Source organism: Empidonax traillii, unplaced genomic scaffold (assembly GCF_003031625.1).
Source record: "Empidonax traillii isolate 1590-97213 ecotype Southwest subspecies unplaced genomic scaffold, ASM303162v1 scaffold15:size5535645, whole genome shotgun sequence".
Lineage (NCBI taxonomy): Eukaryota > Metazoa > Chordata > Aves > Passeriformes > Tyrannidae > Empidonax > Empidonax traillii.
In genome coordinates this window covers 797,118-816,914 of record NW_020955208.1, presented here as the reverse complement: position 1 = coordinate 816,914, position 19,797 = coordinate 797,118, and the positions used below count along the sequence as shown (strand labels likewise).

Here is a 19,797-nt window from a genome sequence, read left to right as displayed (position 1 = left end):
CATCATCTGGATGGATTGGCCTAGTCTGTGGTGTTCTGGTAAGCTAGTGGTTTTCTGTAGTGCCTGCACCTTGGACTGAAGGATCTAATCTACTCTTATTTTTTTTTAAAAATAAACAAAACACAAATCCAGTGGGAAAGACCAACTTGAAGATGTAAAGAGCTACAGATGTGAAAGCGTCTGCTGGGTACAACGGGCAAATAGAAATGATAGCTCAGATGTGTGAGTTCATCTGAGCTCGCCTGACTCACCTGACTGAAGCATCAATTGTGAAAATTCTTACCATGTGAAAACCAACACTATTTATCCATCCTTGAATGCTGGAAGGGAAACAGGCTGGTCATATTATGAATATCCGAATAATTTCCTGCAAGTATCATCTCCTTTGAGACCTTGAGATCTATTTTCTGATCTAATCCCATCTTCTTCAGATCTGTAGGATTTGCTTCTTGAGGTTCACTCCCTAGCCATCAGCCCTTGTTATCCCAGCTTTCTAAGGAGGTCATTTTACACAACTGTACTGTGTGGCAGTTCCTTCATAGCAACTTTGGAAATTGCTGGCAACATTCAGCCAAATTCAACAGAGCAATAAAGATCTCAAAGATAAACATTTCTAAGAGTTTTGTAAAAATAGGTGCCTGGGTAGAGAAAAGAGAGACTTAATGAGTGCTGCTCGCTCCCTTCAGGCAAACCCAGTTGCACCATCACTGTGGTGAGACTCCAGTTGACCTCCCCGATGGACAGTCCGTGCACACATCCTGGCTGACCAAACAACATGTGGGGAGCTCCACAGCAGCCCAGCACACACTGCCTCTCTCTCAGGAGTTCAGTTCGCTTGGCACACAGACCTCTTAGCCCTCACGCATCACTTTGCCACCTTCTGAGTCCTCTGGGTTTCTTTGCCTGCCATCTCTGTCCTACCGAGACACATCATGCATTGCATCACCCCTGCCAGTAACTGCAGCACCGTGTCTGCATCGCTGCAAGGCTCCCACCTCCCCTGAAATCCCCATCCGAGCTGTCATCACCTCTTCTGTGGTGTGTGACCTTGGCCCCAGCCTGACGCCAGGAGATGCAGAACGCCTCAGGCTGCTCTTTTACCCACAAAAGGCAGAATAATGATGGAGTGATATCCCATCCTCCTGCAACGCTGGCTCCTCTTTCTTTTCAGGAGCCAGTTCAGAATTGCTCTCCGTGGATTTGTTCTTGGCTACCTCACGGGCTGTGTCTCTCTCTATTACCATCGCTACTTTGCCTGCTTATCTAACACCTGCCTTCTCCCTGTCAAGAGCCTTTTCTTGTGCAACTTTCTACCATCTGGAATAGCCACTTGATCAACTTCAGTCTCTTTCTGCTTAAACATCTGAAATACGATTTTATTGCCCGTTCCTCAGTGTGCTGCCTTGTGGAGTGGGCTGATCATAGTCATCTTTTTAAGCCAGTTTACTGATTTATGTTGGGTATTACTTGCTTCCCTCCCTCGCTTCACTGAACAGCGTAAAACACACTGAGCAGCATTTGCGGTGGCAGATGCCGGATATTGTAGTAACATTCAGGATGTCACTGTGTTCAGCTGGAGCCAACCTGCTGATGATCCACTGCTTCTCCACAGGTGGGAAGCTGAGCTGAGAGGAGACATGCAGTGCACTGCAGTGGCGGTGTGTACCTGCCTCCTTTACAAAAGTGGAAGATAATAAATCACACTTACCTGGGGGACATTTAAAATGCACTAACCCACTTTTTCCTGTAGATTAAAATGTTTGTGACAGATGCAGTAGTGCAATAGAAGCCAAAACCATCTTTGAGCTGTTTTATGTATTGTGTGGGTACAGAACTGTCATGTTAACTTGTGATGTGGGTTTTTCCATCCAGGTTCCCAAGCTATTGCTTAATCTGGGTCTGGAAGAGCCACTGGTTCATGGGTCTGCACAGATCACTGACAGAGGCATGGTAAGTGTTCCCTTTTTCCACCTCTGCTCTTTCAATACGGTCTGCACACACTTTGCTTCAAGAACTCCTTGCTAAAATTCAGTTCCATCGTTGGAAGTGAAGCTGAGTTCTGAAGTATGGAATGGCAGTTCAGGTGATACAGCCCAGAATCTCCTGTAGACTCACCCATGGGTTCCTGCCGTTCAGTCTCTGTCTTTTGGTATAAATTCTATCCAACTCCCAAGACCCCACTGGAGTCTCTTATTCCTTAATGGCAGTTCCTGGTAGTTGAGCAGTTTGCCTCCCAAAGGACACCAAACCCAGAAGGGGTCACTATTTTAGCTTTGTTTCTCGCCAAAGCATTTTGGTTGAATACCACCTTCAGGCCTCCCTTTGATAGGTCTCACTGGGCAAACCTCAGTGAAACCAGTGAGTACCAACAGGACTGTTCTTACCTTACTGAATGAGACCTACAGAGCCAGACCTGCTAATGGAGTTTGACCAAGCTGATGGACCTTGAGAATAATGTCCAGCTGCCCAAATTTCTAGGTCTTTCCTCTGCCAAGGATCCCTCACGGTGGAGCATGGTAAACTTTGTTGACGAGTGCTTGAGACACACTGTTTAGACGAGGTGTATGGAGAACACATATTGGAGAACTCGTTGTACCCTTGCTAGTTTCTGTTGTTTTCTTCCCTAGGTTGGATCAGACAGTATCGTTGGGTCATCCACACAAATCGGGGAGAAGACATCCATTAAACACTCCATCATCGGCAGCATGTGTACCATAAAAGACAAAGTTAAGATAACAAACTGCATCATCATGAATTCTGTTACAATTGAGGAAGGGTACGTTGCCTTTTTGTACCTTGGTTCCCTAAATTTGCAGTTTCTTTTTCTGGATAGGTCCTGAGTCAGTATTTTTTGTCCTGTAAAGAATTCTCAGCCAGAAGAGATGATACCAGAGGGTATGTTTCTAAAGACTGAGTCAAAAATAAGTCTCTATAAGCAGTCAAGTAGTGCAAAAGTGAAATGAATTAATGAGAGGACTGCAGTCTTGGAACATAAATTTCTTCTTTTTGCAGTAGATCCTGTCATCTTCAGAATGTGTAGGTAAGTCAAGTGGATGTATGAGTCTGTATGAGCTTGTGTGCCATTCTTCCACGCCTTATTTCAGTGGCTGGGTCTATGAGTAAACCTAAAATAGAGGCACAAAACGTATTTTAGTGTGGCAACTTAGCAAGTAGAAACGTTCTTCTCTCCTTAGAGCATTACAGCTTCACCTAAAATGTCATTTTCTTTGGCCCTTTTCTGTTGTCCTGCAGCTTTACTTTACTGTTGCCTATGCTGAGTAATAGAATAAATGAATAAACTTCTCAAAGAGGAAATCTGCCAGCTAGCAGCGGTTTCTCATGCACTAAAGACACTGAGTAAATAGTGAGCCTTGAGCTGTACATTTCCAAATGTGGGAAAAGTGGCCTATCTGTAATTGTTGATGTCTGCATGCCCCCATCTTTCCATACGTGCTGGCTTCCTGTGGATGTCAGTGGAAAGGAAACTGCTGATTGAGTCTGTGCAGACCTGTATAAATTCCCTGCTCCTTCATGGCTTGAGGTTTTCTTAGGGCCTCAGGAAAAAGGCCAAGCTCTTAAAAAGATTCCAAGTTGGCTCTGAAAGTTGCATATCTGAAAAACATAAAACCCCAGAGGATGTGGGGTCTATGGAGGATACTACTGTTACATAACTAAATTACAGGTAAGTATGGGACCTTACCACAAAGTGTTTGTCTTTAATAGAAATCCACAGTAATTTCAAGCACATCATAAATCAGAATTCCATTGAGTACAGAAAATAGCTGGTTTCCAGTTCAATCACAGATGGATCCAGTATAGCTGTATCACAAGCACTGCTGTCATAAAAAGTAGAGGAACCTCTCTCATTTGATCATAAGACGCTCTGTCACTTTGATTAATGAATTGATGCCACATTCATAATGGTCTGGTTTTGCATATGAGGTCAGCAGCTTTACCACAGAGGCAGCTGGGTGTATAAATAGTGCTATTTTTATGAAGAGTCCCAAATCACCTTGTGTTTGTCTGCCTTGGTATATAGTAGTATTCTAAATCTTAAATCGAGCCCAGAGTCATTATGTTAAGCATTTCACAAAATTCCACAAGCATCGTAAAGTTGGTGATGTATTATTTTTTTAAGAGGGATAAACCGACTTTTGGGGTAGCAGTTTTGTGAATTTCTAGAAAACAATGTCATCCCCAGTCACTTTCAGTGAAAACAGTGTAGCCACCAAAGAGCGAAAAACCTCACAGTCCCAGGGGTTTACTCCCTTTAGCTGCCCTATGGTTACTGCACTCTGCTTGGAGTCTAATTTGTAATTATTCCTCCACAGCCAGAATTAAGACTATAGACCCTGGATCTTTATTTCAAAGCATACTGTAATCAATATTGTGTAGAGCTACACAGCTTTAAGAGCTGATAAAGCATTCCTTAGAGCATCATGGTAAGTCTTAAGATTAGAGGAACAAGAAGTCATGAATACACAGGTGGTGAGAAACAGAAATATTCTAGCTGCTGAGAAGGAAGCCTTCCTTGTAGTGAAGGATTTGTCTGTATTTTTTTCTATGTATTTTGACTCTTTCATTACTTTGGTTAAGTCTGATAGATTTTTGTTAAAATGCTGATTATTCTCACACGTGTTGATGGATCCATTTGCAACAGGTGGATAAATTATATGTGGTTTGGCTTTAAACTACCCACAGTGGACAATTCCTTATGAACACCTCTCCTCCCAACTGTCTTTAAAATAGCTCAGGCTTTATCTAATCACCAACTTCAGAAAACATCATCATCTTTAATTGGAAAGTCAGTATGTGTTGGCTGATATGGGTCAAAATGAGCATAAAGAAGTGCCTTGACAGATCTAATTAATTTTTTTTTTTTGTTACGCAGCAAATGTCCTACAAGTCAGCCAGTTTTACCATCTAAGATACTGTATATTAGTAACTTCTGGAATTGCACTGAGAAGTGGATAAAAACTGTGTAATTTAAAGAATATACATTTTAGTGCTGACTGAGCAGCTCAACCACACTAATGGGCTACTGTATTAGTGCCTGAGTCAAATGTGAGTGGTAACTGAAGGCCATTCCCAGCAGTGTTCATTGCACATATTATGGAAAAGACAAAGATGTTTAGATAACTCAGAGAAGAAAGAAAGATCTGGTAAATCTTTTCTGAAAGTTGAGATACTGGGAACAACCAAATGCAAAAATTGCTCTGCATTCTAAGTTCAGTTGTTAAGAGCGAGGTGGCACTGCCTTGGTATTTCCCTTGCCACTTACATCACCTCTAACTTCTCTGGGTTGAATCTTTTTTTCTTCCCATCTCAGCTGAAAAAGCGATCAGCAACAACCTCCCAACCTGCCCCCCCCACCCCCCAAAAAACCCAGAGATGTAGAATGTTTATCTCTTGGTAATTTTCCTGTTATGTTATTTGGGGATCCTGTGCCATAGTTCCTGCAGCTTCAAGATGCACACATTATACCTCCAAAAGGTATCAAAGGTTTTGAATAACCTCACCACATTTGATACCAGCTTCTGAAATGGATAAATAGAATCTTGCTGTGCAGGTGGGAACATCACAAGGTGCTTAGAAAAATCAGATTCCTATTGTTAGGCTGTGGTTGGCTCATTACCAGAGGAACAGGGGTTATGGAATAGGTGGTGATGACCTTCCCAACTGACTGGGTCAAGGAACTGAAGTTAGCTTGGACAGTGCCATTGCACAGTGTTTGCAAATTATGATCTTTTCACCAGCAATGACTGGTGCATTTGATACTCTGGAGGATCAGTAGCAGGGTTTTTTGTTTTCCCTGGGTGTGTAGGGCTTCTGTTACGTTATATATGTCTCCTGTGAAGTGATTTGAGTAGATATGAATCCCCCTCTTAGAAGAGATTACAGGGGATTAAAGAAGTTAGTAACAGGGCAAAATAATTGGTAGTCCTTTCTTAATGTGTTTCCCACTGTGCAGCTAATTCTTCCATCAATGAGACAATAAAATAGTGAAGATTACATATGTGCTGAATGATGGACATACTTGACCAAGCTGGGAGGGATGTAATTTATACAACAGCACAAGTGCTGAGAGATGCTGACATCCCAGGTGACAGGCTGCAGCAGGGAAACGGTTCTTGTTTCCCTCTGGATGGCTCCCCAGAGCTCAGTGACAAATGACTGCACTGAGTTGCATAGTTGAAGAAAATCTACTAATCAAGCTGAAATTATAGGTCACTTGAAAACTTTGTCCATCTGAATGCTCCTGCAGTAGCTGTGTGTGTCCTTAGTCTCTGCAGTGGCTTGGGACGGCCCTTCTGTTTGTTCTGTTTGCATCAGAGGTGGAGCAGCACAACAGGATCCCTGGATTGAGGCATCTTTTGTGCTGGAGTCCCTTCATTGCATCTCAATTGCAAAGGGGCAATGCGTAACACCCACAGACTGACTGAAGCTGGTTGCCATTTGCAAATGAAAAGTGATGTAGATATGCCCCCCTGATAAGCAAGACTGGCAAACTGGTCACAGCAGACAAGGAGAAGGCTGAGGTACTCAGCCCCTTTTTTGCCTTATTCTTCACTGGCAGTCTCTCTTCCCACACTTCTCAAGTTGAATGGACCTCAACACGCTTGAGGCCTGATCAGAAGGCCGGAGCATCTCTCCTGTGAAGACAGCCTTGAGAGAGTTGGGGTTGGTCAGCCTGGAGAAGAGAAGGCTCTGGGGAGACCTCATTGTGGCCTCAGTACTTAAAGGGGGCTTATAATAGCGATGGGTACAAACTATTCAGCCCAACCCTTTGCAATAGGACAAAGTATAATGGTTTTAAACTAAAAGACTCAGAGTAGATTTAAGGAAGAAGTTCTTTACTGTGAGGGTTGTGAGGCCCTGGCACAGGTTGCCCAGAGAAGTTGTGGTTGCCCCATTCCTGGAGGTGCTCAAGGCCAGGCTTGGTGGGGCCTGATCAGCCTGGTCTAGTTGAAGATGTCCCTGCTCATTTAAGGGGGTGTGAACTACCTAGGCCTTAAAGGTCACCTGCAACCCAAACTACTCTATGATTCTATAACTCTATGATTCTGTAATTCTATATTCTATGATTCATTTGGTATATTTGGGCACACTTAACTATTTTGAAATTAAACCAAGATATGAATGGATTAATTTAATTTCAGGTTCCTGTTCTGCCTTTTGTTTTGGTAGTTAGTGGTTGATTTGTTGGGGTTTTTATCAAACATTGGCTTTATTTTTACCAGTTTTTGTTGTTTTACTTGGTTTGCTAACTTCTGGCAGCAAGAACATCTAATTGCTCTGGTCATACAGGACCTTATGCCGAAGTGCTCTGAGCATTACAAATATTATTAACAGGAAAAACATGTTGAATCCTTTATTCCATCCCTGCAGATAAATATTTCGAAATCTCTTGTTTGTTAGTAAAACTATCCCATTGTATACACTTACTGGAAGGAGCTTGGCCGTTTTGTTATGTGCACAGTATATCCTTCTTCCTTGGTCATGGAAAATGAACACAAAAAGGAGGAGGATGGGACTACAGTAGGGAAAAACCCACAGTCCTTGGAACTACTTAGAGGTTAGTTGAGGAAGCAAGCCTGAAAAGCTCAGATAAATATCAACTCCATAGTAAGCCATGCTTTGAAATGGTCTTGTTGACATGCTGGTAGTTGGTACCCCAGGGACTCTGTGCTAGATTTAGTGTCTGAAATGGAGTATTTTGCTGCTTTGCTTTTCTCGAGGAAATACAGGAGAGCATTCTGCTTCGAATTATGTTTTTATGGAAATGATAAATAGGCTGGTCTGATTATCAGAAAGGATAAATGGCACAAGATTGGCATCAAGATTTTACCTCCACAGCTAGGAAATACCAGATCTTCACAGAGTAACCAAGGAAGTTAAATCTGGCTCGCCTATAATTTTATCAGAAAAAAATGCTTGCTGGCAGTGATTGGGTTTGGATGATGGAAAAGATAAACAAAATGTCTAGTCAGATGCCTGGCACAGGCCAGAGAATTTTAGGCAGTACCTCCTGAGTTGAACTCAGCAGCTGTTGACTCAGAAGATGGTGGTCTTCATTTGAAAATCAGAACAATTTGAGGTCTACTGACCAACTCAGGAAGCTGTTCCAATGTTCCTTTTAGTCTCCTTATTTGCATTTGTACTGTATAGAGACACATCTCTGTTCCTGAGCGGTTTACAGTGGTCTGTGGTCAAAGATGCTGTGTGTGGCACAGGGGCTTGCTAGCACAGGTATAATTTGTGGGATGTAGAATCGCGAGCTCTGACGGGCAGATATTCCTTCCTCTGGTATTTACATTTTTGATATTCAGCAGTTCCCTGGCTGGAGTTCTGCAAGGTTCCCCCTTCAATTATACAGTGGCGTCTTTGTCCTGGTGTCCATCATGTGGATATATGTTGATACGATGTCTCAAAAGATTCCTCACCACTAAACTCCTCAAACTGCATCCCAAACGGGTAATAGCAGGGGAAGAAGGAGAGGATTCCTTCCAGAAAGGAGTTTGCAGCAGACCTTTGCTGAATAGCCTGATGTAGTGGGCTGTCAGTTCAGGAACTTGGACTGCAGATGTGACTGAGGTTATTGTGTGTAGGAGAAGGAGCCGCTGAACAATCACCTGACTCTTTGTTTGTAAAGCTTACAGCATGTTGTTGGAACCACGTAAAAACACACTACCCAGAAAGAACTGCTGAAATTCCCCATGTGACACACTGCTAAGGTCATCTTTTGGAAAGGGAAGGGGTTAAAAAGACAGGCAGATATGTTTTGGGTCAGGCTGCACACGATGGCAGCAAACTGCAGAGTGTTGCATCATCAGGGAACTTGGAATGCAAGGGAGGTGACACCAAAGCTTCAGGTTACAAACTACAGGGAGGTGATGTGAATGCTGAGGACAGAGGGAAAGCTGGAGTCCCACAGGGAGGTGTGGTGAACCTTGGGGAATTCTGATTCCCTGGGCAGAAAGAATAGGCTGGATTAAAAATTTGTATGAAGGACTGAAGAACCCGGATTTGTTGAGAAAGAACTGGCACCAAAAATGTTATGTCAGCCAAAACTAGCATCTTCCTTCTTGAGTCATGTGAAGAGAGTAAGTTATGCACTGGATTTTGTTTAAGGTGTTTGGGCTACCTGTGTGAAAGTAGATGGCACAGATGCCATGATGTTACTCAGTGAGGGGACTGGAGAGAGACCACGTGTGACTGGTTAAAGGCCACTCTAGTTTACCACGTGTCTTCAATTTATTTCTACTTTCTATGAGAAAACGTACAAAGGAAGAAAACAACAAGCAAGGGGAGCTAGATTGACTACTAACTGCAGATTGATTGTGAAGTTTATTGGTTGTTTCCTCAATAGTGCCAAATCAGCACCTGATGTAGAAACAGTCAGCGGTTTGAAGAAAGTTCTAATTAAAACCAGGATGGAATTGAGCCTTTATAGGGGTTCAGTGCCTAAGTAGTCTTTTTCCCCTTGGACAATGGCAGCACAAAGGAATGATCCTATTGCCAAGGCAACATATTTTACAGTACATAACCTCATGAAAAGGAATGAGGAGATGAAGTTGTTTCCAGCACCACAGCTTGCGAAGCTGGAGGTAAGGATTTGCTTATGCTGGAATTCCCAACCATTTTGTATCTTGAATCATTTTTTTAAGATGGCTTTTGTCTTCTGGACACTTTGCCTCATGCTATCAATTGCCCCCCTGCCATATGCTGGCCCTGGAAAGAAGAATGAGTTTAGAATAGATATCACAGAAAGCACAAGAGAAGTGAGAACTTAATTCAGAGAAAGCACATGCTCAACCTAAATATATGGATAAAGTATATCATGGGTATGTATAAACAAGGAATACATGAAGAAAGCTATGTAAAAAGGGCTCTTGCCCTCTTGCCTGTAAAAAGGGCTCTTATTTCTCTTGATTATGTATCAGTTCTGTCCTTTCTGTCACACTTCTTGGCTTTAAACTAAACATTTTTGGTCAGGAACCATAATTTTCATTCTTCTATTTAATTCACTGCACATGCTATATAAGATAGAGACAACCTCTGGCCAGCAGAGTTTGCAGGAAGATAAATTGAGGAAGAGATGGCAAAGTAGGAAACTAGTGAGCAGGAAGCGATAGAGCTACTTGCAGGACTGGTTTTCAGTTACTTTCGACTAAAGTCAAATTCTGCTGTATCTAATGTATTTAGGAAATTTCTCATATAATACCTGTTATCTTGTGAATGTCTGAAACATTATTACTAGCAGCTCCTCAAAAAAACATTTTTCTTCTGGCTAGCTTCCTGGTACATCAGTCTGTCTTAAATAAATCACCTGTTCTTTAATCTCAGATGCAGATGTTTCCCTGATAGCGCAGGGAGCCCTTCCCAATTTTCCAAACATCTTGTACATCAAATGTTGAACTAAAAGCACAGATGAGCTCTGAAAAGTGGCATTTTAAAATATCTCCTCTCATTCTGCTTCTTCAGGTGGCCAGGGTTGTGTCTGACTTCAGAGCTATAAATAAGCTTGTGCCTCCTGCTAACCACATGGGTCTAATCGAAGAGTGTGGAGATTTTTCACAAGCAGCTGATTGCTGTTGGGTTTTGGTGGGAATCTGGGTGTGAGTGTCTCTGATGCTCTTTAAAATCTTCCCCCACTTGGGTAATGGAAAAGGAAGAAATTATCACATTGTGCCAGAATTGTGTCTCTTAAGTTCCTAAGGGGACTATGGAGTGGAACAAGTTCAGCTTGGATCTAAGAGGCCAGATTCAGTTTTTAAGGGAGATATTTTAAAATGCCACTTTTCAGTGTCAACCTAGCCCATATGGTATGGAAACTGATTTAACCAATAATGTCTTACAAAGGGCCACAGCTCTCAACCCGAAATTGCACTTGAAAAACTCAAGAGAAAGTGTCTTTCTGCTGTGCCCGTTACCTCACTCGGTCTGACTGTGCCAGATAGTGAGAAAGTAAAGCAAACCCAGAGGTGGGAGTGAACATGTAATTTTTCTGCTTTGTTTCCTTCACGTAGACATCAATAGCTTTTCCTGGCCATCAGCAGAGTGTCTGTAAAATCGTGCAGGACATGGCCCTTCCACTCTGCAAAGGAGAATGCAGAGGGAGATCAGTTTTCCTACGTGTGGGGTTTCCTGGTGTAACCTCCTTGCAGCCTACTTTTGCTGAAGTGTGCAATCCCGAGCTTGCAGCTACATAAAAGGCCACCAATTTGTTTTTTCCAAGATCAGCTGGATTTAACTGAAGTTTCAGAGGTGAGGCACAACCTTCCAGGCGACCTCCCCCGGCAGCCTTAGTTTCACTTAATAAAACACATTAAGGTAGGTTTGAGGCAATCCTTTAAGGTCAGTTGAACTTTCACTGGAAAATACGAGTGCTGGCAAGTATATACAATATGTAATGCAAAATGTTTAGGGTGTGGGGAAGAAGTGTAAAGGAGCCATACCACAGTGATGAGCTTGGCTAGAAAAGAGACATGAAACAAGTTCCTTAGCGAAAACACCCTCAGAGACGGGTGAAGAATTTAGGGGGGGGTTGGTAGAATGATTTTGTTACCCCCAAGGGGAAAAACAGGAGATCAAAGCCCAAATTCACTTAAGAATGCTTGCTTTGAAATGTATCTATAAATTATAGCACGTACTGCTGGCATCTATTGTAGTCTTTGGTATTTACTTGAGTGTTTAGCGTGAGATTCACAGTGCTCCGAGTTCTCATTTGTGTGTAAAAGCGTGTTGGTGTAAAAATGTATATTGGTGTGTAAAGCATGTTGGTGAAAGGAACATTTTGGGTTCCCAAGTCCCCTGGTATTGTTTTTGCTTCTGCCCTGTTTTCCTGTGGTCTTTGGGCCTTGCCCCCTGTGATCGTGAGTCCCAGCTGCCGACTCTCTAGCTAACGGAGGATTCCTCGAGGGGTTGCTGGTAGGTTTTAGAGCTCTACCTTTCTCCTTGCCACCTCTCAGTGTTAATAAGGTGCCTGTTGTGGCTGTTATCTTCTTGGTGAGGGCAGAATGGGATGTTGCTCCCAGGGGAATCCGCATCTGTTACCCCTCAGTCAGCAAAGTAGCTGCCGAGGCACGTCACCCTTTGCTTTTAACTCCTGCGTCAGTCTCTCCTTTTCCTCGCTCATCTGAAGGAGCGAGAGACCCGACTTCTTGGCATGGCAGAGCAGTACCAACAGGCTGTCCTGAGCTTTGTGCTCCAGGCTCTTTCCTTCTCGTGAGTCTATAGTTTTAAGCGTTGCATTTTAGACACCTCATTTGCTTTGCTGCCCAACAGAGATTATGTCGGGGTTTTGGCACAATTGGATTAAAGTACCAGACCTGGATAACTCCCGTTGGCATTTCAGGGGATTTGCTGTAAGGCAAACCTGTGACATTCATACCTTCCTAAGCTTGCACAACCAGGGCGAGAGCTGCAGTTGGGGTCTTGACCTCAGTTACTTAAGCCCCTTTCTCCCAGGAGCGTTCATCACTTTAATCACAGAGTCCTAAATAATCAGTGGGTAGCCTGTAATTAGGGGGTTGTGTCTTGGACTCCTGCTGCCTGCTCCCGGTGTGCTGAGCGCTGCGTATTTTGATTTCCCGTTCCCCCAAAGGATGTTTGATCTCAGATTTACACTTTATAAAATTAGGAAGGGTACGGCACCTCAGTCCCCTGGCAATCTTCCTGCTTTCAGTGGTAGGTGCCTTTCTTTTCCCAAGTCTTGCAGCGCTGCAGCGATTGACACACTTGATTTAAGGGTTTGATTTACAGACCGATACTCGGGCTGAAAGTCAGCAGTTCCAGGGCTGCATAAATCAGCCTGTCTCTGGGACTAATACTTCCTTATTTATAATTTCGACAGGAGATGGAATTCTTTCTCAATTCTTTACATTTCTTTCAGATGTAATCGACCACCCTGTCCTTCGGTTTAAAGCTATGTGACTTTGCCACAAATAGAGGGAGGGGAAAGTAAGCCGAGTCGAGGAATTGCTGTGCTATAAAAGCTCCATATTGTGTGCTCTTGGACTTTGCTTTCTCCCAGCTTTCTTCAAGCCCACACAAGAGATGGACTTGAGGTTTTTTTGGCTTTATTCCCCTCCCCCCTCCCTCCATACATACGCTGACCTTTTAGAAAAATAAATAAAAGATAAAGAAGGACCTGGAATGTTGCAGAATGTGTGTACATTTTGCTCTCTGTTGTTTTCTGCTGGGATTACTTGTTTACAATGGGGGAGAGAGGGAGGGCAGAGGAAGGGAGGTCTGTGGCCTTAACTGAAATTAGTGGCATTTCAGAGTGATCTTGTTAGGTGGTCTGCAGTTTAAAGACCTAAATCCTTGTAATCCCCCCATGCCTCCTTGGCCACTACTCCTTTTGCTCTTGTTCTCTCACTTTCAAAAAAAAAACCCACCCCAAAGTCAGGCTCTCTGTCTCTCAGATACAGGCGCTCAGCGTTCATGCAGACACAGACATACCCGCACACTCTTCTCTCACATGCTCCCATTTGCACGTTGTACCTGTATAACAAATTAATGCTTGAGCTACATCTGTTCCCACTGCAGGACTGGGCTTGTAAAACGCTCCCTCTAGAATGCAGACGCGCACTGAATATTTTTATTTATTTTCTGAAAAACGCCCAGCTGCCAGGCTTTCAGTTTGTGATTACACTTAAAACAAATTCAAATTGAAATTTCAGCCATAAATCAAATGCCCCAAATTAGTTCCTCTTGTGGGTTTGAACATGCTCTTTGGATTTTAAGGTCAGAAGATATCCGTTTTCACCGTGCTGAAAAGTTTAAAAATATACTACATTTTCAGGGGAAAAAATAAATATGGTTTGCATTATAAAGCAGTACATCAATGTGTATGCGCACACACAGCAGAGCTGAGGAAGCTGGATGCTGTCAGAGCACCTTTGAGGGCTAATAGCACCTAATTGTTAAGCAAGGCAGGAACCCATGGTGGCAGTTTAGCCAAGGAGACTACAGCAGAGTGCCCTGAGATGTGATATATTTACCCTGTTAAAGAATAAAAGTTTATTCCTTACTCTTCAACTTGAAAAAATAGTAAAAATTAAATAAATACACAAAATACTTCTCTTGGCAGGCTTTATAACTTTTTTTTTTTTTTTTAGAAGGAAAAAAGGCATTTACAAGTGGTTTCAAAATGGCTGTGTTACATCTGTCAGCGGGTGAAGGGAACACCCACAAATTGTGTTTTTATCTCTTGAAGTTTTGTTCCACTTGAGCAATAAAAGCCGGATTTGCTGCTGGTTTGTGTGATTGGGGTAATCTGAGCATCGAGTATGGTTTTAAAACTTCTGCAGTTGGTTGGGTTTATAAGTTTTAAGAAACTCCTGGGGTGGTGGAGTTCTTGGGTTTTGTTTTACCCTGGCACAGGGGAAGGGTTGATTTGCGAACACCTGGCACAGGCAAGTTCATCTTGGTTCCCTGGCCTGTCCCTCCCAACAAATGGTTTGGCAGGAACTCCCTCTTATCTTTGATGTTAATGTCATCAGCAGTTTCTTGGTTACAATGCTATTCTTTCTCGGGAGTTGAAAGACTATCCTCAAGTAGGCTCTGAACACACACGCAGTGTTCTCCAGCCTGGACTCCACACCGACAGCTTAAATCCCCTCTCTTTTGGGGAATATCCTCCTGCATGAGGGTAATGCTGAGAGGTGTAGTGCACTCACAGCTGCTCTCATGCTCAGGAGAAGTGATAGATGGTGGGAAACCTAAAGGTTTGCAAGGGGAAGCTTTCAACTGACTGGCTCGAAGCAATGGAGGAGGAGGAGGTATTCCGCAGCACGCATTTTGGATGGGAGCCATTTCAGTGGGAAATGAGCAACTTCTCCCATTCCCTTCGCTAGTCCCTGTTGAAAACCAAGTCAGGATGGCAGCGGTGGGCAGTCCTCCCTCCACTGATCCCTTCCCTGGCCTGGCTGCAAATGCTGAGTTGCTCTTGCTCTCGGTTGCACAAGACGATGGCCTGAGTGGCTTTGCCGGCACACGAGGCTGTTGGAAAGGAAGCAGATCGTGACAGTGTGAGAGCAAAGGCAGGCAGGGGTCTGCTGTGTATCTTTGCCGCTTTTTATCTTATTAACATGTTAGTAAAAACCTTGCCAAGGCAACCTGAGCTGGTTGCTTGTAGAATAATTGCTCGTGTTGCCTCCTTATAGGTCAGAGAAGGGGGAGTTTAAGTGAGTTAAAAGAATAATTGTTCAGAGGGGACAGTCTGTTCAAGGGGGGTCGTAACTGCAAACCACTGCGACTGAGGTCCAGTTTTATTGCTTTTACTCCTGCAGAATTCATGCTGGTTTTGTGGAGCAGATGGTTTCTGGTCAGACTCACAATTGTAATGTGTTTAATGACAAACTCTGTGTACCAAATAATAGTGATGTGTAAGCAGGAAGATACTCTGAATTAATTTGGGGATCAGCAGTCTGGAGTGAGGATTGATGTTTCTCTTTTCTCCTGAGGACCACACCTGGCTAGCTCTCCATTCAGTACAGAACTGAGGCTCAGGGCTTTGACCTGATAGCAAGACCCTCTGTGGTGTTAGATGACTCCAGGGTAACAGTTCTGTCCATGAGCCAGCCTGATGGTGCATTGCAGCCGGGTTTCACTAGTGCAATGAACAGTGGTGCTGCCTGTGACCAAGGTGGGAATGGCTGCAGGTCATTAAACTGCAACCCACCATGCAGAAAGTCACTGAACCTAAAAACTTCAGCTGTTGGACTGAGGATAGGAAAGATATTCACAATTATTGTAATTAATATTAGCAGAAATACTGGGGAGCAGATATGAAATGCTATGGTTCACAGTAGCACTAATATGGGAGAGCAGATTACCTGCATCTCTCTGGGATTATGGATCTTGCTTATACCTTCTTCCTGCTCAGCAGAGCAGTTACAAAGCCAGCACTTGGGACTCAGAGCTCCTTTCCTGTCTGGACAATCAGATGGGCAGATTGGAAAGCTGGTTACTACAGATTAAAATACATTTTGGAACAAGGTGACTTTTGCTACAGTTCCATCCTGTGTAGCATTTCAGACTTTGTGGTGTCAAAAGCAACATGAGTGTGAAGATATCCAGGGCAGGTAGAGCAGGTCTAGTGTGGATTTCACTGGTTTAGTACTGCAGAGTAATCACGTTTGAGTACTTTAATATGAACAAAGCCAACCAGCTGAAGTATTGATCTGCCGCTTCTCTTCGCCCTTTCTTAGTACCTGGCAAGCTGGAACATATAAAACTTCTCAGCAAAATTTGCAGGGAAGGACTGGGCTGCTGCTCCTCTTTTTAACTGGGAAACTGAGCAGAGAAGCCACCCCCGCAGTTACCCAGACTGTCTGTGGAAAATACAAGACTTGATCCAGGTCCCAAGTCTTTATTTATTCAGTTAAGTATTTATTCGGTTGAGGAAATGTAGAGGAAAGCTGTTCTAACAGGAGGTAAAACGGCAAACTCTTTTTTGCAAACCCATTCTGACACCTGGCATTTAAGTTTTTCCAGCAGCTGGGTGTGAGGATCAGGAGAAGAAAGGAGTTTTTTGAGAAAAGAGCGGAACTGAACTTCTCACAGGATCATGCCACAGAGTCATTAGATATTTCAGTGGATACCTTCAGTTTGTACTTGTCATTTAAATTATTTCCTTGTGTTTATGTTGTAGGTGCTGTCTTCAGGGCAGTGTTATCTGTCACAATGCCGTTATAGAGAAGGGTGCTGACATCAAGGACTGCTTGATTGGAAGCGATCAGAGGCTGGAAGCCAAAGGTAAGTGCAGAAGCTGTATTTACTGTGCATTTGTAATCGTTTTCAGAACTTTTTCCTTGAGATTTTATTCCTGCTTCTTCGTGAAGTGCCAGTAAACAGTGACAGTTCTGCAACGGGGTGTCCTATAATATCAGGATTTGTTTTTCATGGAAAGTACAGCTTCTTGGCGTGAGAATAGTTCAGAGACTCGATCCTCTGAAGTTGGCAGCAAAACTCTGTTGTTCTTGTTACAAAGAACAAGATTGGGTGCTGAGACAGTCTTTTCCCAGAGACCACAATTGGATCAGCTTGAGGTTGTCCTCAGCAGAAGGAGCCATTATTTTGACTAGCAATCTTTGTCAGTGTCAGGGGCGAAGCAGTCGAGTTACTGATCACACAGACATCCTTCTCTGTGCGTGCTGTCAACCCACAGTGCCAGGATGTTCCCATTCACCTCACTCCACACAAAAGCTCTCGAGGCGGAGCATCAAACTAGGAGCTGCTGTTCTCCATACTAAATACAAGGGCAGCCACCTTCAGATGTTTACTGCTATGAAGTGCTATTTTGGGGCTTCAGAAAGGATACAGCTACGTGGCCCTCATTTAGGCATGGTTCAGCCATCCAGTGGAAGTGTTCGTGGTGAGGGCTCGGTGGTAACCGCCTGAGTGGAACTGTTGATTTCCTGCCCTAAGAGATAATGGGCAGGAAATGGCTGTCTCAGTGACTGCATCCCAAGCAGAGGCTTTTTAATGAATATTTATGGTTAGGGTTTGGCAGATCCCTGCTCTCGTGTGTGGACTGAGGACAGAAGTGAGTTCCTTTGCAGGCTCCATGTGATGTTATTTAGTCAAATCAAGATTTATTTGCCCGCTTTGTCTTCGTGGGTGGATTCTCAGTTGGTGATACAGAGCAGGGTTTGCACTTAATGTAGTATAGCGTAACCTATTGTCGGCTTTGCATATGACAAACTTTCCTTTAAATTGAAACTAAAAGTAAAAAGGACTCATGGAAACAAAGTATTGATCTTGCAGTTGCAAGTCTCAGATACTGGAGGTAACACACTGAGAGTGTTCTGTGCACTGTGGTCTTGGTCCCTGTGTGGCTCTGTGTCTACTCATGAGCTGTACCCATCACATCACTCTGAATCAGTGTCCCTTGTGGGGTTGGTTGCCCCCCCTGTCACTGAAGATTTGCACTATTCATGATGCTCCATTTGTGTCCTCCCCTGAGCATAGAACTACAGAATTATTTAGGTTGGAAGAGTCCTTTAAGATCATCAAGTCCACCCACAAACCTAACACTGCCAAGTCCACCCCTAAACCATGTCCCTAAGTGCCACATCTGCACATCCGCATGAATTGTCAGGAGGGATGAATCGGGTCACATTTGGTTGTTAACCTGCAGCGTGAACTGTGAGGACACAAGGTGCAGACTTAGCTAATATTTTAGGAAATAGGAATATGTTTGATTTCTTTAGTATATCATACCAAACAGAAATATCACCCTTTGACCTTGCTCACATCTGCTTCAGAAGTCTCTTCCAGGGTGCAGATCCTAGTCTGGTTGATTGTAGTATGGAAACTGTTCTTTCTTCTTGTTTGTCCTTGCCATCCTTGTCTGAATATTCTTCAGGGTCTGTAGATGTATTTGCAGGGAGAGTAACGGAGCTGTAACCCGTGGGTTCATTTGCCTGTTCTTATAGAGTCTATTGCTCATCTCCCCAAAGCTTAAACCCACTTCTTAGTGAGTCTGGGGGCCCTCTAGTTAAACTGTTAAAAAAAACGTATGATTGACGTTAGCAAAGACATATTCAGTCGATTATAAATACACCATTATGCTGAGCAAGAGAAAATAATAAAGCCTCAGTTCATTTCCCTGCCTCAGTTTCCTAACCATTCCAGAATTTCTTTGGGCTGGGGGTCAGGTTTGCCTCGGTGGTCTGAGATCTGTCTGCAAAGTTCATGACTTATTTCCTGAAGTGGAGTCTTTCCAGCCCAACATGTCTCTTCTGACCTCAGCTGGTCCCGTAGTAAACTGGGTCTTCTCTTTTTTGCTGTGAAAGCATGCCATGACTTCCTTTCCCCTGCCCAAGACTTCCTGTATCTTGTGCCAAGCTTTTGGTGTGGCCCTCTAAGTCTTGTTTCCATATTGCCCCTTTCATCAAAACTTTGGCCGTGTTGTTCTGTTTGGTAACTTTTCCTTCTTCAAACTCGAACCTCCAGGGCCAGGCTAGGAAAAAACCTAGTTCTCTTGGGTAGGAGCCACCTTTTCTTGCAAGCTGATCACCCTTCAGCAGATGTAAGCAGTAGCAGCTGGCTGCTGACCCCAGTCTGTGCAGCAAAACTGCACACACCTTCCCAGAAACATTAAAAAAATTAAAATACAGCAGTCCCTTATTCCAGAGCATCAGCCAGGATTCATCAAAGGTAGAAATATCCCTGAATCATCCTATACAGCCCCAGGCAGATCCCACAGTTGGCTTTGCTGCAGAACTGGCTGTGTGCTCCCTGCTCTATCACATGAGTCCTGGCCACACTGCCCAGGCAGCTCGGGGTACAAGAGCTCTTTGAGCCAGTGGTGCACTGACCTTTCACAAAATGAATTCCAGTCCCATGCAAGGAGGATGGCAGGAGAACAGCTACCACAAATGATAGGCAAACGTTGCTCAAACCAGCTCTCATCCTTCTCCTTCTCCAGAGTACTCTGGGCATATTTAGGGTGGTCCAAATAGTACAGCTGGGAGTAATGGGATTGAATTAAACACAATTTAGGTTGGCCATCTAGAGCATTTTCCTAATGATGTGGTCTGGTAGGCTGTGGGATAATCTCCCTGGGGACATGGTGGGAGACCTCATCACTTAGTAATGGGCTTGGCAAATCTGTGGACACCTAAATAGAGGGAACACTCCAACACTGGTTACTGGGGTAGATGAGATGCAGCCTAGTACTTTCAAACTAAAAATAAAGTTGGAGACACGGGATGGAGCAGGTAACTGTCAGCAGTGATGTCTCAGTGCTGCGTTGACTTCGGCCCTGTCACAGCACTTGCC

At 43.7% G+C, this 19,797-nt stretch overlaps 1 protein-coding gene across 1 annotated transcript in view; it reads left to right on the top strand.

Annotated features, from left to right (window-relative positions):
- EIF2B3 (eukaryotic translation initiation factor 2B subunit gamma) overlaps positions 1 to 19,797 on the top strand; it is a 96,634-nt gene that overhangs the window by 68,313 nt on the left and 8,524 nt on the right. The window contains exons 8-10 of the mRNA XM_027892989.1: positions 1,873 to 1,950; positions 2,628 to 2,776; positions 16,664 to 16,767. Coding sequence (XP_027748790.1) covers positions 1,873 to 1,950; positions 2,628 to 2,776; positions 16,664 to 16,767 — 331 coding nt within the window. The remainder of the gene's footprint in view (positions 1 to 1,872; positions 1,951 to 2,627; positions 2,777 to 16,663; positions 16,768 to 19,797) is intronic.